Genomic DNA, 20,108 nt, shown 5'->3' on the forward strand with positions numbered 1-20,108 from the left:
TGCCAGTGATGCCCACCTCCCAGTGTTCATCCTCTTGTGTAATCCTCTCCCCCAGACTTACTGATGGTCTTCTAACAAATAGAATATGGCAGAAGCAATGGGCTGTCCCTTCCAGGATTAGGTTACAAAAAGACAATAGCTTCCATCTTGGACATCTTCTCTCCCCTGCCCTTGCTTTCTCACTCACGTGCTCTAATGGAGGTGAGCACCATTGTGAGCTGTCCGTGGAGAGGCCCACCTGGTAAGGAACCGATATCTCTGACCAAGAGGCAGCAAGGACTGAGGCCTGTTAGCAGCCATGTGACTGAGTTGGGAAACAGGTCCTCTCCAAGTCAGGCCTTGAGATAACTGCAGCCCTGGGTGACACCTTGATTGCAGCCTGTGAAAGACCCTGACCTAGAGGCACCCAGCTAAGGCCGCATAAATTCTTGACCCACAGAAACTGTAAGGTAATACATGTTTGTTGTTTTAAGCTGCTAAGTTTTGGGGTAATTTGTTACTTAGCTAGTCATTACTAATATACCTACATAGCTCCAATCCCATTAATCTCAGTCGGTACCTCCTTGAGGTGCCGTTGAGTTTGAAGAGTAAAGCCAGGTTGTCAGCAGAGAAAGTTCCCCAGCTAAGGTGAGTGGTGGACACTGGATCTCAGTTGGCTCAAGTTATTTTGATAAAAAGTTTGACATCATTTAGAAGCCGAATCTTATATTTTAGTCTCTCAAGAGACAAATATTACTACCTTTTCTGATTCTAGCAGGAATATTCTCATCTTAGCTGTGTAGAAACCTGGATCTATTTAAGATTATAGCGCTTGGCACACAAGAGTTTTCTGTCTCCTGATTCACTAATCTTTGAGGAAGTAGTCTTCTCTGGGGAGAGTTACAGAGGAATTCTTAACCATTTAATAGTCAAGATACACGGACAAGAGTTTTCAGTAGGGAAGTAATAAGGCCTCCTACAGAGTAGTAGATAAAAAAATTCCTGCACTTGAAAAGAAGCATCACACAGAATTTTGATCTGATGCCCAGCATACTCAGGGCTATATCATTTGGGAAGGTGTAGGATTTCCATTTTTAAAAATGAAGTCGATAACTGTTTGATTTCTTCCCAAGGGACCTGTGTCTACTGAGTAAATAAATAAGGTCTACCACTCTGAGCAGGTCTTAACAGTTCTGAAGGTTAAACATCTTTACCAGTTTTTGATGATTGCTCAGATGTTTGAAAGTGGATAAGGATCCTGGGATCCATAAAATAAAGCAAAATCCTTTGGGAATGTGGAGTCCACGTGCATAGCTCTATTGGCCAAACACCAAACCTCCCATTAGAATCCATTACTATTCAGCTTTCTTTTTAAAACTTTTTTTTTCTTTATTGATTTTTACAGAGAGGAGGGGAGAAGGAGAGAGAGGTAGAAACATCGATGAGAGAGAACATAGACTGGCCGCCTCCTGCGTGCCCCCGCTGAGGATTGGGCCCACAACCTGGGCATGTGCCCTGACCAGGAATTGAGCCAGTGACCTCTTGATGCACGGGGTTGACGCTCAACCACTGAGCCACACCGGCCGGGCACTATTCAGCTTTCTTAAAATAATGATAATGTCTTATAAAAGGATTTGAACTTAAATTGCAACATGGCATTGGGTTCTGTCTGCTATGTTGTTTCATGAACTAAAGCAGACTTTGGGGGCTACCAGATAGTCTTTATTGAATAAAGAGAACAGTTGGTTCCTCTGATTGCCAAATACACGACAGCCAAGGCAGAAATGAAATTAAGGGGAACACTTCTCTTGGGGTGTAGTTTGAGTTGAGTGTTCTATATTCTTTATCCTCAAAAGGTGTATTTGGGGAAGTGAAACTGGGAAGCCCCATATGACTTTTATACCCCTTAAACCTCACCATTTCAGTCAAATATGTAGTCAGACTCAGAAGTAACAATACTGCAGCAATTTCAAGAAGAGAGACAAATAGCCCTGGCTTGTGCGACTCAGTCTGTTGGGCATTGTCCTGTGCACAGAAGGTTGCTGGTTTGATACCTGATTAGGGCTAGTGCCCGGGTTGCAGGCTTGATCCCTGGTAGGGGGCATGCAGGAGGTAGCTGATCGATGTTTTGCTCTCACATTGATGTTTCTCTCTTTCTCTCTCCTCTCTTCTTCCCTGTCTCTGAAAAATCACTTTAAAAAAGAAGAAAGACAAATAAGCAGGCCGCTTGTCAGTGAGTCAGTAACACTGTGTCATCGTTAGATTCTTAAGACTGCCAAGAGCTGCTGTTTAAGGATATTAAATTATAATAATAAGTGAGTCCGATCAGGCATGTGCCTCCTCCTGAGGAATGTCCTGTGTATGTTTTCCCACAACTGCTGCAGAGTTTTCTAAAACAACAGTGTATAACATGGAGGCTTTGAGTGGACTTTGGAAGGTGCTCAGGAGGACTGAAGTACAGAGGAGCAAGTACAACCTGTGCCTTGTGGTTGAGACGGATGTACTCCCCTGTCTCATCTTAGGGACTTTTAAGAGCCAGGGTGTCAAAGAGGCTGAGAGGAAGAGTTGAGGTGGTTGGTCTTGGTGGTCACTGGGAAAGGGGTCTGAATAGTTCATACAAGCTGAAAAAAAATTCTCCCTTGTGTGTTCTTTCAGAGAATCTTATAGAAAATTGCAGGAATATCTAATTGTTTTCCATAATGAAATCTGAGAAGAGATTAAACTTAGGGCTTCTTCTGTCCCTCCTCCCCACTACCTTTATCTTTTCCCAGAGTGGGAACCAATTGGTGCAACTAGTAGAAGTCAGAAAGTTGTCAAAGTTGATGATTTTAATTCTGAGATTTACTCATAAGGAGCATTAATAACCTCACATATAAGATAGCCCCCTCCCCCCAGATGAAAGAATCACATACTCAATTATTTTAGAGTATGCTGGGGATATGAATAAGAGCTCTGTAAAAGAAGTGGCCTGTCATATTATTTCTGACAAAGAGAGAATGGTCAGGAGTATGAGAGAACAGAAAGTAGATTTTATTTTCTCCTGTAGGTTTGGGAGATTCGCATGTAGAAAAAGAGTTTAAGGAGTGTATTCTTTGAAGGTTGGCTGGCAAGATTACTGTGACCTGTGCTGTCTTTGGGGAGACTACTTAAAATCTTTGTTTCTCAATTTTTCTTAGATTCCCAGTTAAATAAAGGCAAGAGGAACAATTAGAAAAATAGATGCTGTCCATATTAACTTCACTTAAATGATCTGCTTATAAATTGTATCTGTGCTGTAGTATAGGGAACTCTATGTAGGTGAAAGAAACAATTATTCTTTGTTTCTTAGAGTAATAGAAAAACGAGTGCTTGAAAATCTGACTAGTCTCTTTAATTTTTCTCTTGAACTTATATTTTCTGTCAAAGCCAGCCTTTTGTGTTTTACATGTATAGCACTTGAAAATTTAGCTAAATGGCATAAGTGGAACAGATAGTGACCATTAGCTGATGGGGACTAATTCTGGGAAGAGGATTTGTAATGGAGGAAGCAGATGCCATTCAGAGATTCATTTCTATAGCAGTTTCCAGTGCTCTGGAATAAACTTTCTACCTACTGTTCCGTAGTAATGTATGTGAAAACAAGTAACCAACTTTTACTTAGAAGGATGTTAGTGGAGACTTACTTTCCTAGGAATAGGAAATGTGGCCATAAATTCTTTGTGTGATTCCAGGGGAAAGAAATGGAATTGATGGTGGAAGTTCTAAGGAGACATGTTTTGTCTCAGTATCAGGAGCTACCTAATCATAGAATAGTTTGCCCTGCCCAAGAAGAGATGGAGAAGTTCCTATCGGGGTTGAGGTTGAGGAATGTTGGTAGGAAGTGGGAAAAGGGATTTCCACACTGGGAGAGAGACTGGGCTGCATCTGTCTACAGGCAGTACTTGTTCTGATTATTGGCAATGAGTATAAAATAACTCCTTATGTTAGAATAGCACCTTCTAGTTTGCAAAATGCTTTCACATTATTATATCTTTTAAAACTTTATCTGAGGATATGTTTCTTGATTTTAGAAAGAGAAGAGAGAGAGGAGGAGGAGAAAGAGAGAGAGAGAAACATCGATGTGAGCAAGAAACACCAATTAGTTGACTCCTGCACACTCCCTGACCAGGATCAAACCCGCAACCTTTTTGGTGTGCTGGATGATGCTCCAACCAACTGAGCCACCCAGCTGGGGCTCACATTATTATACCTTTCAAACATTACAATAGCTCTTAGTTTGAAGAAAGGACGGAACTCAAACATAATTGAGGCCCTCATCACCTTCGTTGATGGTTTCTACACTGATAGGTAGGTGCCAGATGGACAGAAAAGTAAGACAGAAAGTTACTGTCCTCAAGGAGCTTATAAAATATTTGAGATAGGACATCCACATAACTAAGACTATGAGGTGACATGTGTGAATTACCTAATGGATGATCTAGATCAGTGGTTCTCAAAGTGTGGTCCTTGGGCAGCAGCATCAACCTTATGTGAGATCTTGTTAGAGATGAAATTTTAGGATCTCACACCATAGCTACTGACTTAGAAACTCCTGGCTTGGGGTGAGGGCATCGATTAGTGTTTTAAAAAATATCCCCAGGTGATTATGATGCATGCTCAAGTTTAAGACTGCTGGTTTATTCTAGCCTAGAATGATGCTTCTCAAACTTTAATAATCGTAAGAATCACCTGGAACAGTGCTACTCAGAGTGTTGCCCAAGAACTGCTGGCCCTCCAGGTGACTTTCATGTCTCTCAAGTTTGAGAAGCACTGACCTGAAAGCTTGTTAAAACACAGATTCTCTAGTTCCACCCTCAGATGTTCTGATTCAGTATGTGGGACCTGAGAGTTTGTGATGCTGCTGCTGACCCTAACTAGTTTTTGAGCAGTGTGCTCTAAGCCATTGTGCCTACAGAGGAGTGGGCACTGAGAGGTACTAGTGGACTGGGACAGGGTGGGTAGCCTTCATGGAGTGGAGGAAGGAGGACTTGATCTGAACATCAAGGGAAGGGTTAGGTTAGATAAGTGGAAATTATTTGGGACAGGGAGGATGGGATGAGGGATGGTGCTGTGATGAGCACCCAGCGTGGTTAACTGAAGTAGAACATTCATGCTGGGTATACCTCGGCTCGTCATGCCTGGGCCTGGAGAGAGTTTTTTGCTGCTAGCTCTCCACATCCTCCACAAGGAGGAGGCTGAGAGCCAGGCAGCTGGCCAACAGCCCAGGCCCAGGAGCCTTCCTCTGTTACAGTGTTATGTAGTCCCGGCCTCTAATGGGACTTTTAAGACCCATATTGCTCTCTGCTTTTCTTCTCTGATTTTCTCCTCTTCTTTTCTGTTTACCAAACCCAGTGTGTATTAACTCTGCAGCTTCCTTGTTTTCTCAGGTGGGCTTGGATTCTGGTCACTCACCTCAGATTCCATATAGGTTTAGTTCTCTCTGGACAACTGTGTGGCGTTGCCCTCTGCATTCTTCCCTGCCTCCCATCTCCCAGCCACCACCTCAGTCAGTGCTAATGAGGATGAGGGGCGGGTAAGAGGGGTGAGGGTCCCAGGCGACACGCTCATTCGTCTTCCACATACTGCCGCCTGGTGTTGCATCCTGGTGTCTCCTGGTCAGTCCTGTGTTGTGGCTCATGATAGATGTGGAAGACGATGTGGGAAGGGCAAGAGGCCAGGCTTGGAGGTCAGGATAAGCAACCATAGGTTAATGGGTTATTTAAGGTGTTGACCAATGATCTATGATAAAATCCAATCACAGTAAGCTCAGATCTGGGGTATAAAGAGTATATAACCTCCAGGGCCTCAGAATATTCTTTTTGTTCTTGACTTCGTACTTCCCCATTCCGTTTTTGATTATCCTCGGATACCCCAATGGTTCTTGCATCTCCAGCATAGCCTTTCTCATGGAAAGGAGCTGCCCAAACCACCAAAAAGATGTAGGATCAGATTCTAGAAACACCCAGGACCAGCTGTTATTTCCCAGCCCTCAGTGAAGCCAACTCTTGCCTTGGGCTCTACTTCTCCAGATCTCCCCGGCCCCTCCCCTCTGGCTGCTTGATCACTGTCCTTGCACTTCCTCACTAGTCTCTGCTTCTTAATGGCTACTTGAAGACCCAGCCATGGAGCTCTGTGAAATCACTCTGGGCACTTGAGGTCACCCTGCCTTCATTTGCTGGATATGCTCCATACCCTCTTGTGACGTGGGCTCACGCTCACAGTCAGGAGGGCTCTGCACACTCAGGGACACAGCCTGGGTGCTTGGAAGCTGGCCTCTGGTGGAGCATCCCTCAGGGAGTCTGCTGTATCCTATGTCTCTCATCTCCTAGGGATTCTGATAAATTCAACCTTCATTTGCCCTCACCAGGGGTTCTAGCCTATACTTCCAACCTGGCAGGGAGCTGTAAGCACCCAGACTTGCTCAGCTGCTTTTGTCCATCCCCACAGGAGCCAGTGGTGTGGTTCCGCTCTGAAAATGAAGCTTGAGTTGCCTCATCACCCAGCCTGCTCCTTCAGTGCCCTTCAGAAGTGCCCTTAGTGCTTTGTTTTTGCTAAAACCCTCTGGTTGTGAGATCTGTGATCTCTTGGTAAAACCTGGTAGTGCTCAGACTTGAGGCTTTAGCTTGGTTTGTCTCTCTCTAAGCAGTCAGATCTGAATTCAGGTTCCCTCTTAGAAACACTTCCCTCCAAGGACCAGAAGGTCAAAGCTGGAACAATTTGAGAAACAAAATGAATAATGAGTGTACTGGATTATAAGCCATAGAATAAAGTAATTATTGGTAAGTGCATACTTATATAAATAAATAATTGAATGCATTAGTAAATGGATGAAGTGAACAGTAGACTTCTAATCAATACATGTGGAAGGAATGAGATAAATAAAAGATCTTGATTAGGCAAATACCACAGTGGTGATTGTTTCAGGTAATACCCACCAATGGATGCTGAAATCAAAGGGCCAAAGTTTGTGGAGAAACAGGATATTTATAGTCTCAACAATATCTCTCCTAATATTATTCATTGCAAAAGGAAAAATAGTACCATTATAGTAAAGAAACCTCACAGACTACCTTTAACACATGGTCAAGGTTAACATTTCCAGTGATAAGACACAGACATTATGGGCCCTCTTCTGATTTGATGCCCCAAGAAGGTGTATTAATCAGGGTTCCCCAGAGAAACAGACCAACAGGATATATGACAAAAAGTTTTTTTTTTAGTATGAAGATTTAGTGTAAGGAATTGGCTCATGCAGTTATGGAGGCTGACATGTCCAAAGATCTGCAGGGTGAGTTGCAAGCTGGGACACCAGATAGCTGATGGTCGAGCTTGAGTCTGAAAGCCAGCAGGCTCAGACCCAGGAAGAACCAGCGTTTCCATTGGAATTTGAAGGCAGGAACAAGCCCATGTTGCAGCTGGAAAGCAGTCAGGCAGGAGGGATTCTTTCTTACTTGGAAGAGAGTCAGCCTTTCTGTTCTATTCAGGCCTTCAACTAATCAGGTGAGGTGCACCCACATTAGAGAGGGAAAGCTGCTGTATCAGTCTACCACTTAAATGTTCATCTCATCCAAGGACACCTTCACAAAAGCACCCAGGATAGTATTTGACTTAGCACTCCATGGCTTAGTCAAGTTGACAGAAAAATTAACCACCACAGAAGGGTACAGAATTACCTCGGTGGTATTCTCACCCAAAATGCATGACCTAATCTAATCACAAAAACCTCAGACAAACCCAGATTGACAAACATTTTACAAAATGACTGGCCAGTATTCCATGAGTGTCCAGGTTATGAAAGACAAGATGGAGCGATTTCACCGGTTGAGGAGAAAGGAGGCGTGATGAGTAAATGCACCGTGAGGTCCTGGATTGGATCCCGGAATAGAAAAGAACATGAGTTGAAAAATTAATAAAATTTGAATGAAGTCTGCAGCACAGTTAATAGTGTTGTATTAATGTTAATTTCTTAGTTTTGATAGATGTACTGTGGTTATATAAGATGTTAATATTACCAGAAGCTGGTTGAAAAGTGTACAGCAACTCTGCTATTTTTATAACTTTTCTGTGAGTCTAAAGTTATTTCAAAATAGAATGTTTAAAGAAAGCTTCCTGCCATTTGGTACATAAAGGACTTTTTAGTAACAGGATATTTTTATATTCTTTAAATTTATAACTGTTGCATGTGTATACACATATAATTTTGTATCTACCTTTCACCATTTCCACAACTGATAAGTTCCATCAATTTTGTTTGCTAGCACCTTTTAAAAGCCCTGAGACTTCTCTTTTCTCTCTTTCCCCTTGTATTCTGTATTCCTTCCTGGCTAAAGCATCTTTTGTAAACAAGCTCAGCCCGCCTGCTGTTCCCTGGGGTCTTTACCACTGAGATGATGACCTGAGGCATTTCAGGCAGAGCAAAGAGCATTGGGCTGGACGTCTGAGACCTGGGTGCCAGCATTCTTAGTCCGGTTCTGTTACTAACGCAGTGTCCTTCCAGTGACACATTTGGGCTGAATACTATATGTAGTGGTTCATGTATAGTTTCAAATTATTACATGTTTTATTATTTGTTTTTTTTTTATCAAGGTCCCAGGTGTTCCACTGTTAGGTTTCCAAAGTTTTTTTCACCCCTATACATTTACATTTTTCCTCTGGGATTGTACAGCGAACTTCACAATTTACAGACTTGACTCTGGTGTTTCCCTGAGACGTCGTAGCAATTTGAGATGGTCGTTTCCTTTTGATCAGAAAGACACGCTCCTCTATCTTTTCTCCTCTGTGAGACAGTGTGTAGCCCTTCTCCCAACAGTCCCTAAAACCTCTTGTGGCTTCCACCTGGTGGGCGTCCCCACTTTCAGGCCCTGGCTCATTCCCTGGGCTGGAACCCCTCTCCTGCCCTGCAGGCTGATGCCACCAGATAGAGCTAACACAGAAAGCTGTGAAAGGAGGCTTGAGCTGGACCTCGAAGGAGCAATAGGATTTATCATATGGAGAGAAGTGAGGAGCACATAGGTTTTGGGGGCAGGGGAAGGAGGAAGTGTAGCATGAGCAAAGGTGTAGCAGTAAGAAGCACAGTGTCCTGGGAATGGGGGTGTGTGTGTCCCCCGGATTTGCTAAAGAAAGGGAGGAGTGAGGGATAGAGCTGGAACATGGGTTGGAGGCAGAGTATAATGAGCCTTTAATTCCAAGTTAAGTTTGGGCTTAATTTCATAACTCATTTTAAAATCATTAAAAGCATTTGTCAAAGTGTGTGATATGATGAAAGAGTGTCTTAGAGATTTAAGTTCAGGGGTACGGGATGGACTGGAGACCCAGGGGGACTATCATCATGAGAGCTAATGTTTATTGAGTTACCCAGTTATGGTGCTATGTGCTTTACATGCATTACACCATTTAATCCTCACATTAGACCTATGAAATGGGCACCGTTAATATCATCCCCATTTTCCAGATGGGAAAACTGAGGCTTTGAGAGGTTAAGTAATGACCAGGCTCCCACAGTGAATGCCAGGATGTGAACTAGGTGGATCGCTTCCACCTGTGCTACCTCTATTTGCTACAGCAGCTGACCGTGGCCCAGGAGACAAACTGGGGGCAATTTTCATAGTTAGATGTGATAGTCCAGGTGTCAAGGCCTGAACAAGGTCAGTAGTGTGGAAAAAGAGAGCTGGGAGCAGCTGTGTGAAACATCCTTGTACAGGAGCCTGATTCTGTGCTGGGCCTGTCATCTTACAGCTTTTCTTTACGTAGTGTTTCCGTGGAAGCTGGTGCTCAGTGCTGAGAACCTTGCCAATTAAGGGGGCATACGCATCTTAGGCTTCTTGTTTTTCCCAAGGAAATGTATCAGTTTAATAAATTAAGTGCTGAGTTTGGGGGTGCTAGGCTTGGGTTACTTTGGTTTAAGTAACCCAAGTTAAGATGGTTTAAGCAAACTTCCAGGTTTTGTCAATCTTCAGTCACGCGAGATGGAGATGAAGAGTTGCCTTCAGAAATCTGTGGGTGATCGGTTGTCCCTTTTTTACCATGAACCTCCTTCCTTATTTGTTTTTCTTGATATCTTCCCAGTTACTTCCCTGCTTCACAATTGTATAGGTTGATGTATCACAGAATTGTTTAATTTGTTTTACTTTTATTTCTATCTTTTTTTAAGGAAAAGGGGGTGCATACATTTCTCCTATTTCAGGGAAGTGTCTGCAAAGCTTTTGATTCACAGTTAGATGAGCATATGATACAAGTGTGCTGAATGCCCTTGTGACCACGCAGGCAGCGCAGGCCAGCAGTGACCTCTCTGTTCTGTCTGCTGCAGGTGATAAGAAGTACATCATGGGGCCCAAGCTTTCCACTCTCGATGCAACTGTCTTTGGACACTTGGCACAGGCAATGTGGACCTTACCTGGGACGAGACCTGAGCGGCTGATCAAAGGCAAGCACTGCAAACCTCTTCAGGTTTTGTTGCTGGGAGGGTGAAGGGTAGGGGTAACACAGTGGAGAATTCTAGGCTGATGCCTGTGAGCTTGATGGTGCTCTATGGAGATACCAGGCTGTGGCATCCAGGGCCAGGGTCAGTTTTCTGTGCTCGGGGTATGTACGGGTGGAGGAGACACTGGGTTCTCACTTGCCATCTTGTTCACGCTGTGCTCTGGCAAAGCTGATACAGGTCTTGCCATGTCTACACCAGGGTGTTTCTTCCAGTTCCTTACATAGTGACTTAACGCTTGTGGTTGAAACAGGGCTTGAGTTCTACCTAGTGCCCTTGTTTTGTTGCTCATTGTTAATTCCTTGGGACAGTGGTAGCTCACCACTTTACGGGGTGCCCACTGCTGCAGTAAGCAGAGTGGGTGGGGCTGATGGCCTCACCGCCCGGCTCAGATGCTCCTCCGTCTTATCCGATCTCAGCTATTTCACATGTAGGTCATGATTCTGTGTCATTTGAGTTCACAGCACTCCTTTCTATTTCAGTGGAGTGTCTGTAGATCATACAGACAACAATGAAAGTGTCAATAAAGCCCTGGCCTCAGCGGTTAGAGCGTTGGCCTGCGGTCCAGAGAGACCCGGGTTCGGTTCCCGCTAAGGGCATGTACCTTGGTTGCAGTTTGTCCCCGGCCCTGGTTGGGTCATGTGGGTGGCAGCCACTCGATGTGTCCCTTTCACGTCGATGTTTCTCTCTCTCTCGCTCTCCCACTCTGTCTGAACGGAAAATGGAAAAATGTCCTCGGGTGAGGATAAAAAAAAAAGAAAGTGTCAATAAATGCTTTGTAAGTCTGGTGCTCTGCAAAGTTTTATTATTAGTATTATTATATGTACATTTTGACCCAAGAAACATAATCTTGTATCTTTGTTGAGTGATCTTGACTATAATACCTGTCAGAATTACAGTTCTAGACTGGAGGGGTAGAAGTGGGGATGAAGGGGACCTGAGCTAAAGGATGAATGTCCGTGTGAGGGTGGGGGTGGGGTGGTAGCTAGGAATACATTTCATGTTGGTTGGCAAGAGGTCAGGGAAAGTCAGCTCAACTAGGGTTGATGTCAGGGAACTAGATCTGTGTGTGTGTGTGTGTGTGTGTGCTGTGCTTGTGCTTGTGTGTAGTGGAGTGAGGTGGTGGGATAAACAAGGCAGCTGGGGTCCCTGGGAGAGGCATCCCCTGCATTGGTGGGTGGGGACTGTTCAGAGTCATCTCCAGTTCGAAGCAGTCCCTAAACAAGTGCCTGGGGGCTGGGGATGTGGGAATGGCGGTTCGATGTTTAGGTTTGGGGAAGGGGATTGACAAGAGTTAATTAAGGTGTTTATGCCCCAAATGAGCAGGTGAAGGGTGCAGATGAGATCACCAGTGCATAGTAAGGCTGAATTGTACATTAAAATGAGGCGGGCGAGTAATCATGGATGGGGATCGTGGGTGGGTTGGCGAGGAGACCGGCTGGTGAGGGCTGTAGCTGTGTGTGTGTGTGTGTGTGTGTGTGTGTGCGCGCGCGCATGCTCAGAACTTCAGACCAGGTTTTGGGTAACAGGAGTCACTCTCCACATGGTGGTGAAGCTGGGGTTCCAGATGCAGTACCAGGTTTGGTAGCAATGGTTCAGGCATTGATCAAAGGTGTTCTGGACTTCAGCTAAGTGGGGCAAGGGCTAGTATGTATTGATATCTGATTTCCTAAATGATCATCATGGAGGTGTTCCTTGTGTTGGGATGTATCTAAATTGAATGCTATCACATTGGTGATATTTATAGCTTTTAAAATATTACTTTTCCTTTTTAAATCAGATTTTTTATGGTAGTCTAAAATATAGTTTCCTTTTAGTTTATTTAGGAGTATGTTTTATATTTACTCTCTCTTCTTGTTACTTCCTACTCCCTCCCTCTGTTTCTCTGCCATACCACCCTTACACACCCCCTAGCAATAGCCCCCACACCTACTTACATACTTCTATACACACACACCTCATACACACTCACTTATACTTCTAGCCAAGCATATTTGCGCGCGTGCACACACACACACACACGCATGCACATCTGTTGAGGTCATCTGCTAATTTAGTCAGAAACATTCAGGAACCCATCATCAGTGCAACTCTCAGATTCTATAGTATTCTTTCTTGCTGAAACGAAGCATCTTTTGTTAATTTATTTATGACTAGCCCTTTCGTCTGTTACTTCCTGGAAGGGTGTGAGGCATTTAGTGTTCTTTTTAGAGAAATGATTAGCCTTTTTGGAAGATTGATTTTGTGTCCCACCCTGAGACACACACATTTGGGGGAATCTGACACCATCATCTGCAGGGGACTTCTGGCACAGAGTTGCATGTACTTTGATTCTTAAAACAATGTAGCGGTGTCCAGCTCTCCCTGGGAAAGGGTGTAGCATGAATTATTATTTAAAAAAATTTTTTTTTCTTTATTGATTTTTAGGGAGAGAGGAAGGGAGAACCAGAGAGAGATAGAAACATCGATGAGAGAACATTGATTGGCCGCCTCCTGCATGCCCCTCACTAGGGATGGTGCCCACATCCTGGGCATGTGTCCTGACCAGGAATTGAACTCATGACCTCTGGTGCGTGGGTGGATGCTCAACCACTGAGCCACACCGGCTGGGCAGCATGAATTATTAAAGTGCAGCAAGTCTCTAAATCCCATTAGATTCAGACCCCTTCCTAACCTCTGCATCTGAGCTGCTAATATGCAAGCACACTACTAATTTGGTCTCAACTTCTTTCTCTGCTTTTGTTATTTTCCTGTGTTAGAGACTTTCCCAAGAAGTAACAAGAGAAAGGAGATATAGAAACAACCAAGGACCCTGGGTAATTTAGAACTGGCTCAAACCCAGGAGCATTCGTGAATAGCTTGGAGGAGGCAGTATTTTCTGCCTTAGCGTTGGAACACCCACGTTTGTGAGAGTGTGGGTATAAATATTAGCTTTTTGGTTCCAGATATTATTTACAATATCTAGCCACACAAGCTACTTCTGGAACAATCTAGGTTAGTGAGAAGTGTTTCTTAATTTAGGCGAGTAAAAGACAAACTATGAATATTCAGCAATTAGAGTATTTATGTATTTGTTTATATATCTGTATCTCTATAGATATATGAAATATTATTTTCTTACTGGGGAAAATTTGAAAAAGATAGAAAGGTAAAAAAAAAAAAAATCAACTTGTGACCCCATCACTCACAGAGGCATGCTGTTAATATTGTGGTATGTATCCTCATCTTTTTTTTTTTTAAATCCTCACCGGAGGATATTTTCCCATTTATTTTCAGAGTGAGAGGGAGGGAGAGAGGAAGAGAGAGAGAGAGAAAAAAAATCTATGTGAAGGACACATTGATTGGTTGCCTTTTGCATGACCCCAATCAGGACTGGGGACTGAACTGCAGCTGAGGTATATGCCCTTGACCGGAATTGAACCCATGACTCTTTGGTCCGCTGACCAACACTCTAACTGCTGAACCAAACTAGCCAGGGCTGTATCCTCATCTTTTATCAGGTACATGAATGTCTATATTTTTAAAAATTGAAATCATGATATTGATACAATTATAACCTGCAGTTTTTACTTTTTATTTTTTTAAATCCTCACCTGAGGATATTTTTCCATTTATTTTCAGACAGAGCAAACCCTTTCTTAACTGCACGATAGAATAATCACTTCCTTCATGACAACTCATTATCTTTAGGGGCAGCATCTTATAATTCCTTGAGACCCCAGGCAGAATTACAGGAAAATATTCTGTGACAGGCGGTGCAAAGCTGTCAGTTTCCAGGCCAGGCTGTCAACTCCCCAGCAGAGAGGCAGAGTAGAGTTGTAGTGAAGGACACGGAGCCTGGAGACTGCTCGCGTGTCTGAATCCTGGCTCTACCACTATTTAGAACTTGACTTTAGTCAAGTTAATGAACCTCTCTGTTGCAGTTTTCCTGCTACAGATGGGGATAATAATGTTTCCTGCCTCATACAGGATTTTTGCAAGAACTAAGGAAGTTAATATGAATTCAAGAAATGAAGAAAGCACTTCAAACAATGCCTGGTACACAGGAAGGACTATCTATATGTTTGCTCCTCTTATTAATTTTTATTATTTCACAGTGAAGTGGTATTAATGTCACACAGTCATGAAGGGGGCAGGTCTCGGGGAAGAAAGGTAAAGAAACAGGCTGAAGAAAGAACAGCCACAACAGAAGTGGATAGACTCAGAGGTGGTGGAGATCCTGTGGCCCTTGTGAATAGATTCTGACTTTCTGGCAGCTCCTGGAGAATGCACTTGATTGAGGCAAACAGGGCTGTCCCCAGGGCCTGCTGTGAAGTGGCCAAAATTCATTTGCCATGTCTCCCCTCACTTCCTCGCTGCTGGGATCTTTATCCAGTTCCTGGGTAGGTGTGACTGACAGCAATACCTGGTGAGGTCTGTGTCACGACTGCCTCCTTGAGGGAGAAAATAAATGAAGGTTTTGCATGCACCTCCCCCAAAGGGACAGTGACGTCGACTTTTCTGCTTCTGGTTCCTTAGCGTGTACATAAAAGTCTTCGAGTGGGGAGCAGTCAGAATGGACTCTTACAAGGTGTGAATTGAGCTATTATGATCTGATAGGACTGAAAATGGTGACCTGCAACCAATGTGAGAACACTGTTCTACAGGGCTCAGGAAGAAGGGAGATGTGCTTCGTGGGGTGTTTATTTAAGCAGGACAACAATCAAGTTGTGAAAAATTGTAATGACATGTGACAACTTTTACATTCATGTTACAGGAAGTTATGGAGAGATCAAAGTAATAATGACAATAAATAAATAGGAAAAGTACTGAAAGAAATGACACCAAGATGTTAACTGTGGTTATCTTGGATGGATGAGATTATAGACCCTTTGGGTTTTCTTCTTTATGATTTATAGTTTCTTTATACAGACTTATAATTTTATAAAATGGGAATATGTTATTTTATCATAGAAAATAAAATAGGGTAGTTATAGACTATTATTAAAAGAGCAATTTATACAGAAACAACCTAAATGGCCTGTGATACGGGATTGGTAATAAAATGAAACCATGGTACATCTGTATAATGAAATGCTATGCAATTATCAAGGTGCTGATAGTGTGAGATCGAAAGGTTTCCATGATATGTTAAGTGGGGAAAAAGTAGGATAGGAAACAGAATATATAGTAAATGTTATACAGCAAATGTAAATATGCATAAATGTATACATAAATACCATATAAAATTCTAAAAGAATGTAAATTAAAATGTTATTTTTTTCTTATCTATATTGTCTAATTTTCTGCAATAAAACTTGGATTACCTACCTACACAATAAGTGAATGTTTATATAACTTTTAAAAAGTAAACATCCAAAGAATATTTTTAGGGCAATGAAGTCCTGAGACAGATTACATCTTTATAAGCAATGTTGCCACCTGGTGGAGTAAAGGCAAAAACTCACCCTCTTCCATCCTTCCCCATTTGAAATTAGGTGATGAAAGCCAAATACTGTGTCGTGTTTCAGACAATGTCTGGAGGATTTTAGTGACTTAACCACAGCGCTCCTTTGATTTACATGGAAAAGAAGTAGTCCCGGCATTGAGTGGGGACCCGATTGTGGGTGCAGCTGTGGAATTTAATTAAAAAAACTAAAAAATCTGCTGTATTGTGGGTACACTCATCCATAAAGACAATTCTGAGTTTTGCATTTTATGGATTATTTAGAGCTAAGTTTCCATCCTAACATAACATTTATTAACTTGGCATAGTACCCAGCCCATAACAACACTACAAATATTTGTGGAATGAATGATCACTCCTGGCCGATTTAATCCAATTAACAGTTGGTGTATTTTCACGGACTATAAATTAATTTAAATATGAACCAGTTGACGCAAACATAAAATAATAAAATGCTTCACAAAGCCAAATGATGGTCGTTTAGCTGCCATTTCGGATAAATGACCTACCCCCAATTTCTCATCACCAAAGGACTCACTCCTAAATTTCATCTAGCCTCTCACTGAATTTAGCTTTTCCCACTCACCTTTCTTATTATGAGTAGAAAATCTAAATATTCTGACAGTTCCTCGGTGGAAAACATTTTTCATGTCGACCCCACCCCATCCTTCCAGAACCCCAGACAGCCAAGTGGCGGGCAGATGGTTGGCTCTGGGAACTAACCTGCCTGTTCCTCCCGCACTGCAGGTGAGCTCATCAACCTCGCCATGTACTGTGAGCGGATCCGGAGGAAATTCTGGCCCGAGTGGCACCATGACGACGACAACACCATCTACGAGTCGGAGGAGAGCAGCGAAGGCAGCAAAACGCACACGCCCCTGCTGGACTTCAGCCTTTACTCAAGGACAGAGACCTTTGAAGATGAGGGAGCAGAGAACAGTTTTTCCAGAACCCCAGACACGGATTTCACTGGACACTCGCTCTTTGATTCTGACGTGGAGATGGATGACTACACGGACCACGAACAGTGCAAGTGACACCGCCTGGCTGGCCCTCTCCTGCCGGGGCGGGGGCGCCTGGCCCGGCGGCTCCCTGGGTGGAGATCCCCCCGATCCGGAGGGGCTCTGTGCCTGGCACCCTTCTCGCAAGCAAGCTGGACTAGAGCAGCCTTATTTCTTTTTGTACAGACAAGACACAGAACCATTCGGATGGCTCCATTTCAAACAAACAGGCAAAATGCAAACACAAAAAAATGTCAGCATGGTTCCTGAAACCCATCTTTGTTTTCATTAGAAAACTTATATCCTGAGGTAGACCAGGTGCAAGAATAGGTTTTCCTCAGATTGTGTGTTGACCCTCTTCAACATGAGGGCTTCATTGAGAGACGAATTCCTGGGCATCCTCCATCCACCAGGGTTTGCAGTAATGAGAGATGTCGTCAGAAGAAATGTAGGAGACGGATGTTCTGTGGCTGCTTGTATTTTATGTGTGTATATTGTATGTTGAGATATAAGTCAAATAAAATCCATAGATATTCAGCAAACACCTACTATGTGCAAAGCACTGTGCTAAGTGCTAATCAGTGTAAGTTTTATTCTAAACACTCTGCCAGTGACTAGCTGTGTGATTTTAGGCAGGTCTCTTAATTCCTGTGTGCCTCATCCCCCCACCTGTAAAGTGGGGATAACAAAACTCTCCACCTACCTACCTCACAGGGGTGTTGTGAGGATTCATAGGGTCCCATTTGGCGCTTTAAACCTCTTGGAAGAGGTGTGGCATAAACACAATATCTTATTCTGTATTGTGCTTCATACATTTGGAGATTTGAGGGCAGAGGAATTCCACACCCAGGCAACAGCCGCCACTATCCCGAGAAAAAGCCGAGCAGATGAAACACACTGAGGCGCAGTCAGGACCCCGTCATCATTCCTCTTTGTGATCTTGCTTGAATTGAAATCTTGTGTTGAAAGAACCTTGGAAATATTTTTATACATCATCAACAGCTACAAATGGTCTTTAATTATGTATATTTGCAGAAACATCTTTCTTCCATTGCCTGAACACACCCTGGGATGTTGTCCTTTGCTGATTCCTGAGTTTAACTTACCTGTGTTTGATTTATTTGGCGGCAATAAAGCTCCAGAATATGATGAGCTTCATAGAGGTGAGGGAGAAAGTATTTGATTGAATTCTGTAACCAGAAGCTTGCCAACTTGTGATGTCTTTTTGAAAACAAACCTGGCAGGAGGCATGGAAAAGGGGAAGGAGGAAGAGGACCGTGTACTAGTATCAAAGCACTTTGTGCAGTGTAGACTCCACGCAGCTTTATTAATGCAGCTTCTCCGGTGTTCTCAGCCATTGCCCAGTGAGAGGACAGCGATGCTGAGGAGACATTTTAATGTTTCTTAAGGATCTCCCATTCCCTTCCCAGACTCCCACCGTCCCTTTAGAGACCATGAACTCTCTATTTACTGTATTTACCAAGGCACCCATCTCTGAAGACACAGTTTTTGTTGACTTAAAACATTTTCCAGTGGAATTTGGGGTGAAGATCCTGGGGTGGATTTGGGCTAATAGAGTCAGTGTTAAGATTTACAGCTGCAAACAAAACCACTTTGCTTCTGATTTCAACTGGCTGGCTGGGTAAGGATAATTCATTATGGGGTGAAAGGCATTTCTTGAAAGACAGCAGTTTCTTCTGAGAAGTTCATGTACTTTACTTCAAAAAGACTCTTTGAGTATAGCTTTGCAAAACAATCCTAAAATGCTGAGGATTCACCGAGAGTTAAAGAGGGAGAGTTTTTGAGGTTGCTTACCATTTAAGCAACTGTGTGGGGAATATAAAGCAGGAAGAAATGTTGAAATATCCTAAATCAGAAATTCTTATTCTACAGATAACTTCATTGTTAGTGTCTTATTAAAATGATTCATTTTTGAGAGGACTATTCAATTCCTAATGAGAATATGTTGGCAAAGATATGAGTGGATAAGCCTATTTTTTTGTGTCCAGTATTATTTGAGAGGACTGTTTGCCTCTTTTTTCTCTAGTAAGTGTGTCTCAAGGCGAGCTGGACGTAGTTCTGTGTCACAAGGGAAGCTCCTGGCCTGAGAATGTGATGGTAGCGAACAGGCGGACTGTGGACCTGTCTCCACAAAGACTCAGTTGCCCTTTCTCCACCCACAGCTGGAAAGACTTGTGTTTGAAATTTTGTCTACAGTTTATGCTTCCTGTATAGCACTGTTTGATGTATCATCACTCCAAGAATGATTAAGTTATGAGTCTGTAGATTTACATATGTTTTTTATTGTGTTGTTCTTGGGGCAAGTACATGGAGAGCCAACGTTCAGAGTGAAGTTGTGACAAGTTGAGTCTATCCAGGTAACTCCCACGGGAGCTTGAATGGACATTGCCACCAGGAGTCTTGGGTACTGACCTGATAGCTCATGACTGGGTCATTGACATTTTGTAGGTGTAAAAATGATTTGGAATCCTAGAATATATTCAGATTTTATTTCTCAATATATGTTATGGAAACAAAGTGACCAAGACAACATCACTGTTGGGAAATGACTAATGCAGTCTTTATTGGGAGGGCTTTAATTTTACATGGTTCATTTTTAAGCTATCCAGATTTGAAGTGTTCGCCAATTAGATGAACAGGTGTTACTTATTAGAAAAATTAACATCAAGAAATTAGGGGACATTTTGGTCATCTGGCTCACTTGTTCAACTTCTGTGTTTCTTTTTACTGGAAAGTAACTTAAGGAAGTGTGCTCTTTTTTTAAATTTTTATTTATTTTTTTATCCTCACCCGAGGATATTTTTCCATTTTTTGTACAGATAGAGTGGGAGGGAGAGAGAGGAAGGAAGAGAGAGAGAGAAACATCGACGTGAAGGGACACATCGAGTGGCTGCCACCCGCACGACCAACCAGGGCCGGGGACAAACTGCAACCGAAGTACGTGCCCTTAGCGGGAACCGAACCTGGGTCTCTCCGGACCGCAGGCCGACGCTCTAACCGCTGAGCCAAACTGGCCAGGGCAGGAAGTGTGCTCTTTGATGCTAACTGGTGCCATTGGTTGGACAGGAGACCCATAGGTCGTCTGTTCTGTTTCACCTCTCATTGTGAAAATAAATTCTGCCTCTCTATTCACTTCCCTTTGCCCTCCCATTCATCAGGATTAATG

At 43.1% G+C, this 20,108-nt stretch overlaps 1 protein-coding gene across 4 annotated transcripts in view; it reads left to right on the forward strand.

Annotated features, from left to right (window-relative positions):
- Nucleotides 1-19,542, forward strand: part of FAXC (failed axon connections homolog, metaxin like GST domain containing) — a 68,758-nt gene extending 49,216 nt beyond the window's left edge. For 3 of the 4 annotated variants that reach the window (XM_036249286.1, XM_036249288.1, XM_036249287.1), the window contains 2 exons: nucleotides 10,304-10,420; nucleotides 16,668-19,542. In XM_036249286.1, the coding sequence (XP_036105179.1) occupies nucleotides 10,304-10,420; nucleotides 16,668-16,957 (407 nt within the window). In that variant the 3' untranslated portion in view covers nucleotides 16,958-19,542. The remainder of the gene's footprint in view (nucleotides 1-10,303; nucleotides 10,421-16,667) is intronic. The other variant, XM_036249285.1, reaches the window with a different exon arrangement.
- The last annotated feature ends 566 nt before the right edge of the window (nucleotides 19,543-20,108 follow it).

Source organism: Molossus molossus, unplaced genomic scaffold (assembly GCF_014108415.1).
Source record: "Molossus molossus isolate mMolMol1 unplaced genomic scaffold, mMolMol1.p scaffold_m16_p_8, whole genome shotgun sequence".
NCBI lineage: Eukaryota > Metazoa > Chordata > Mammalia > Chiroptera > Molossidae > Molossus > Molossus molossus.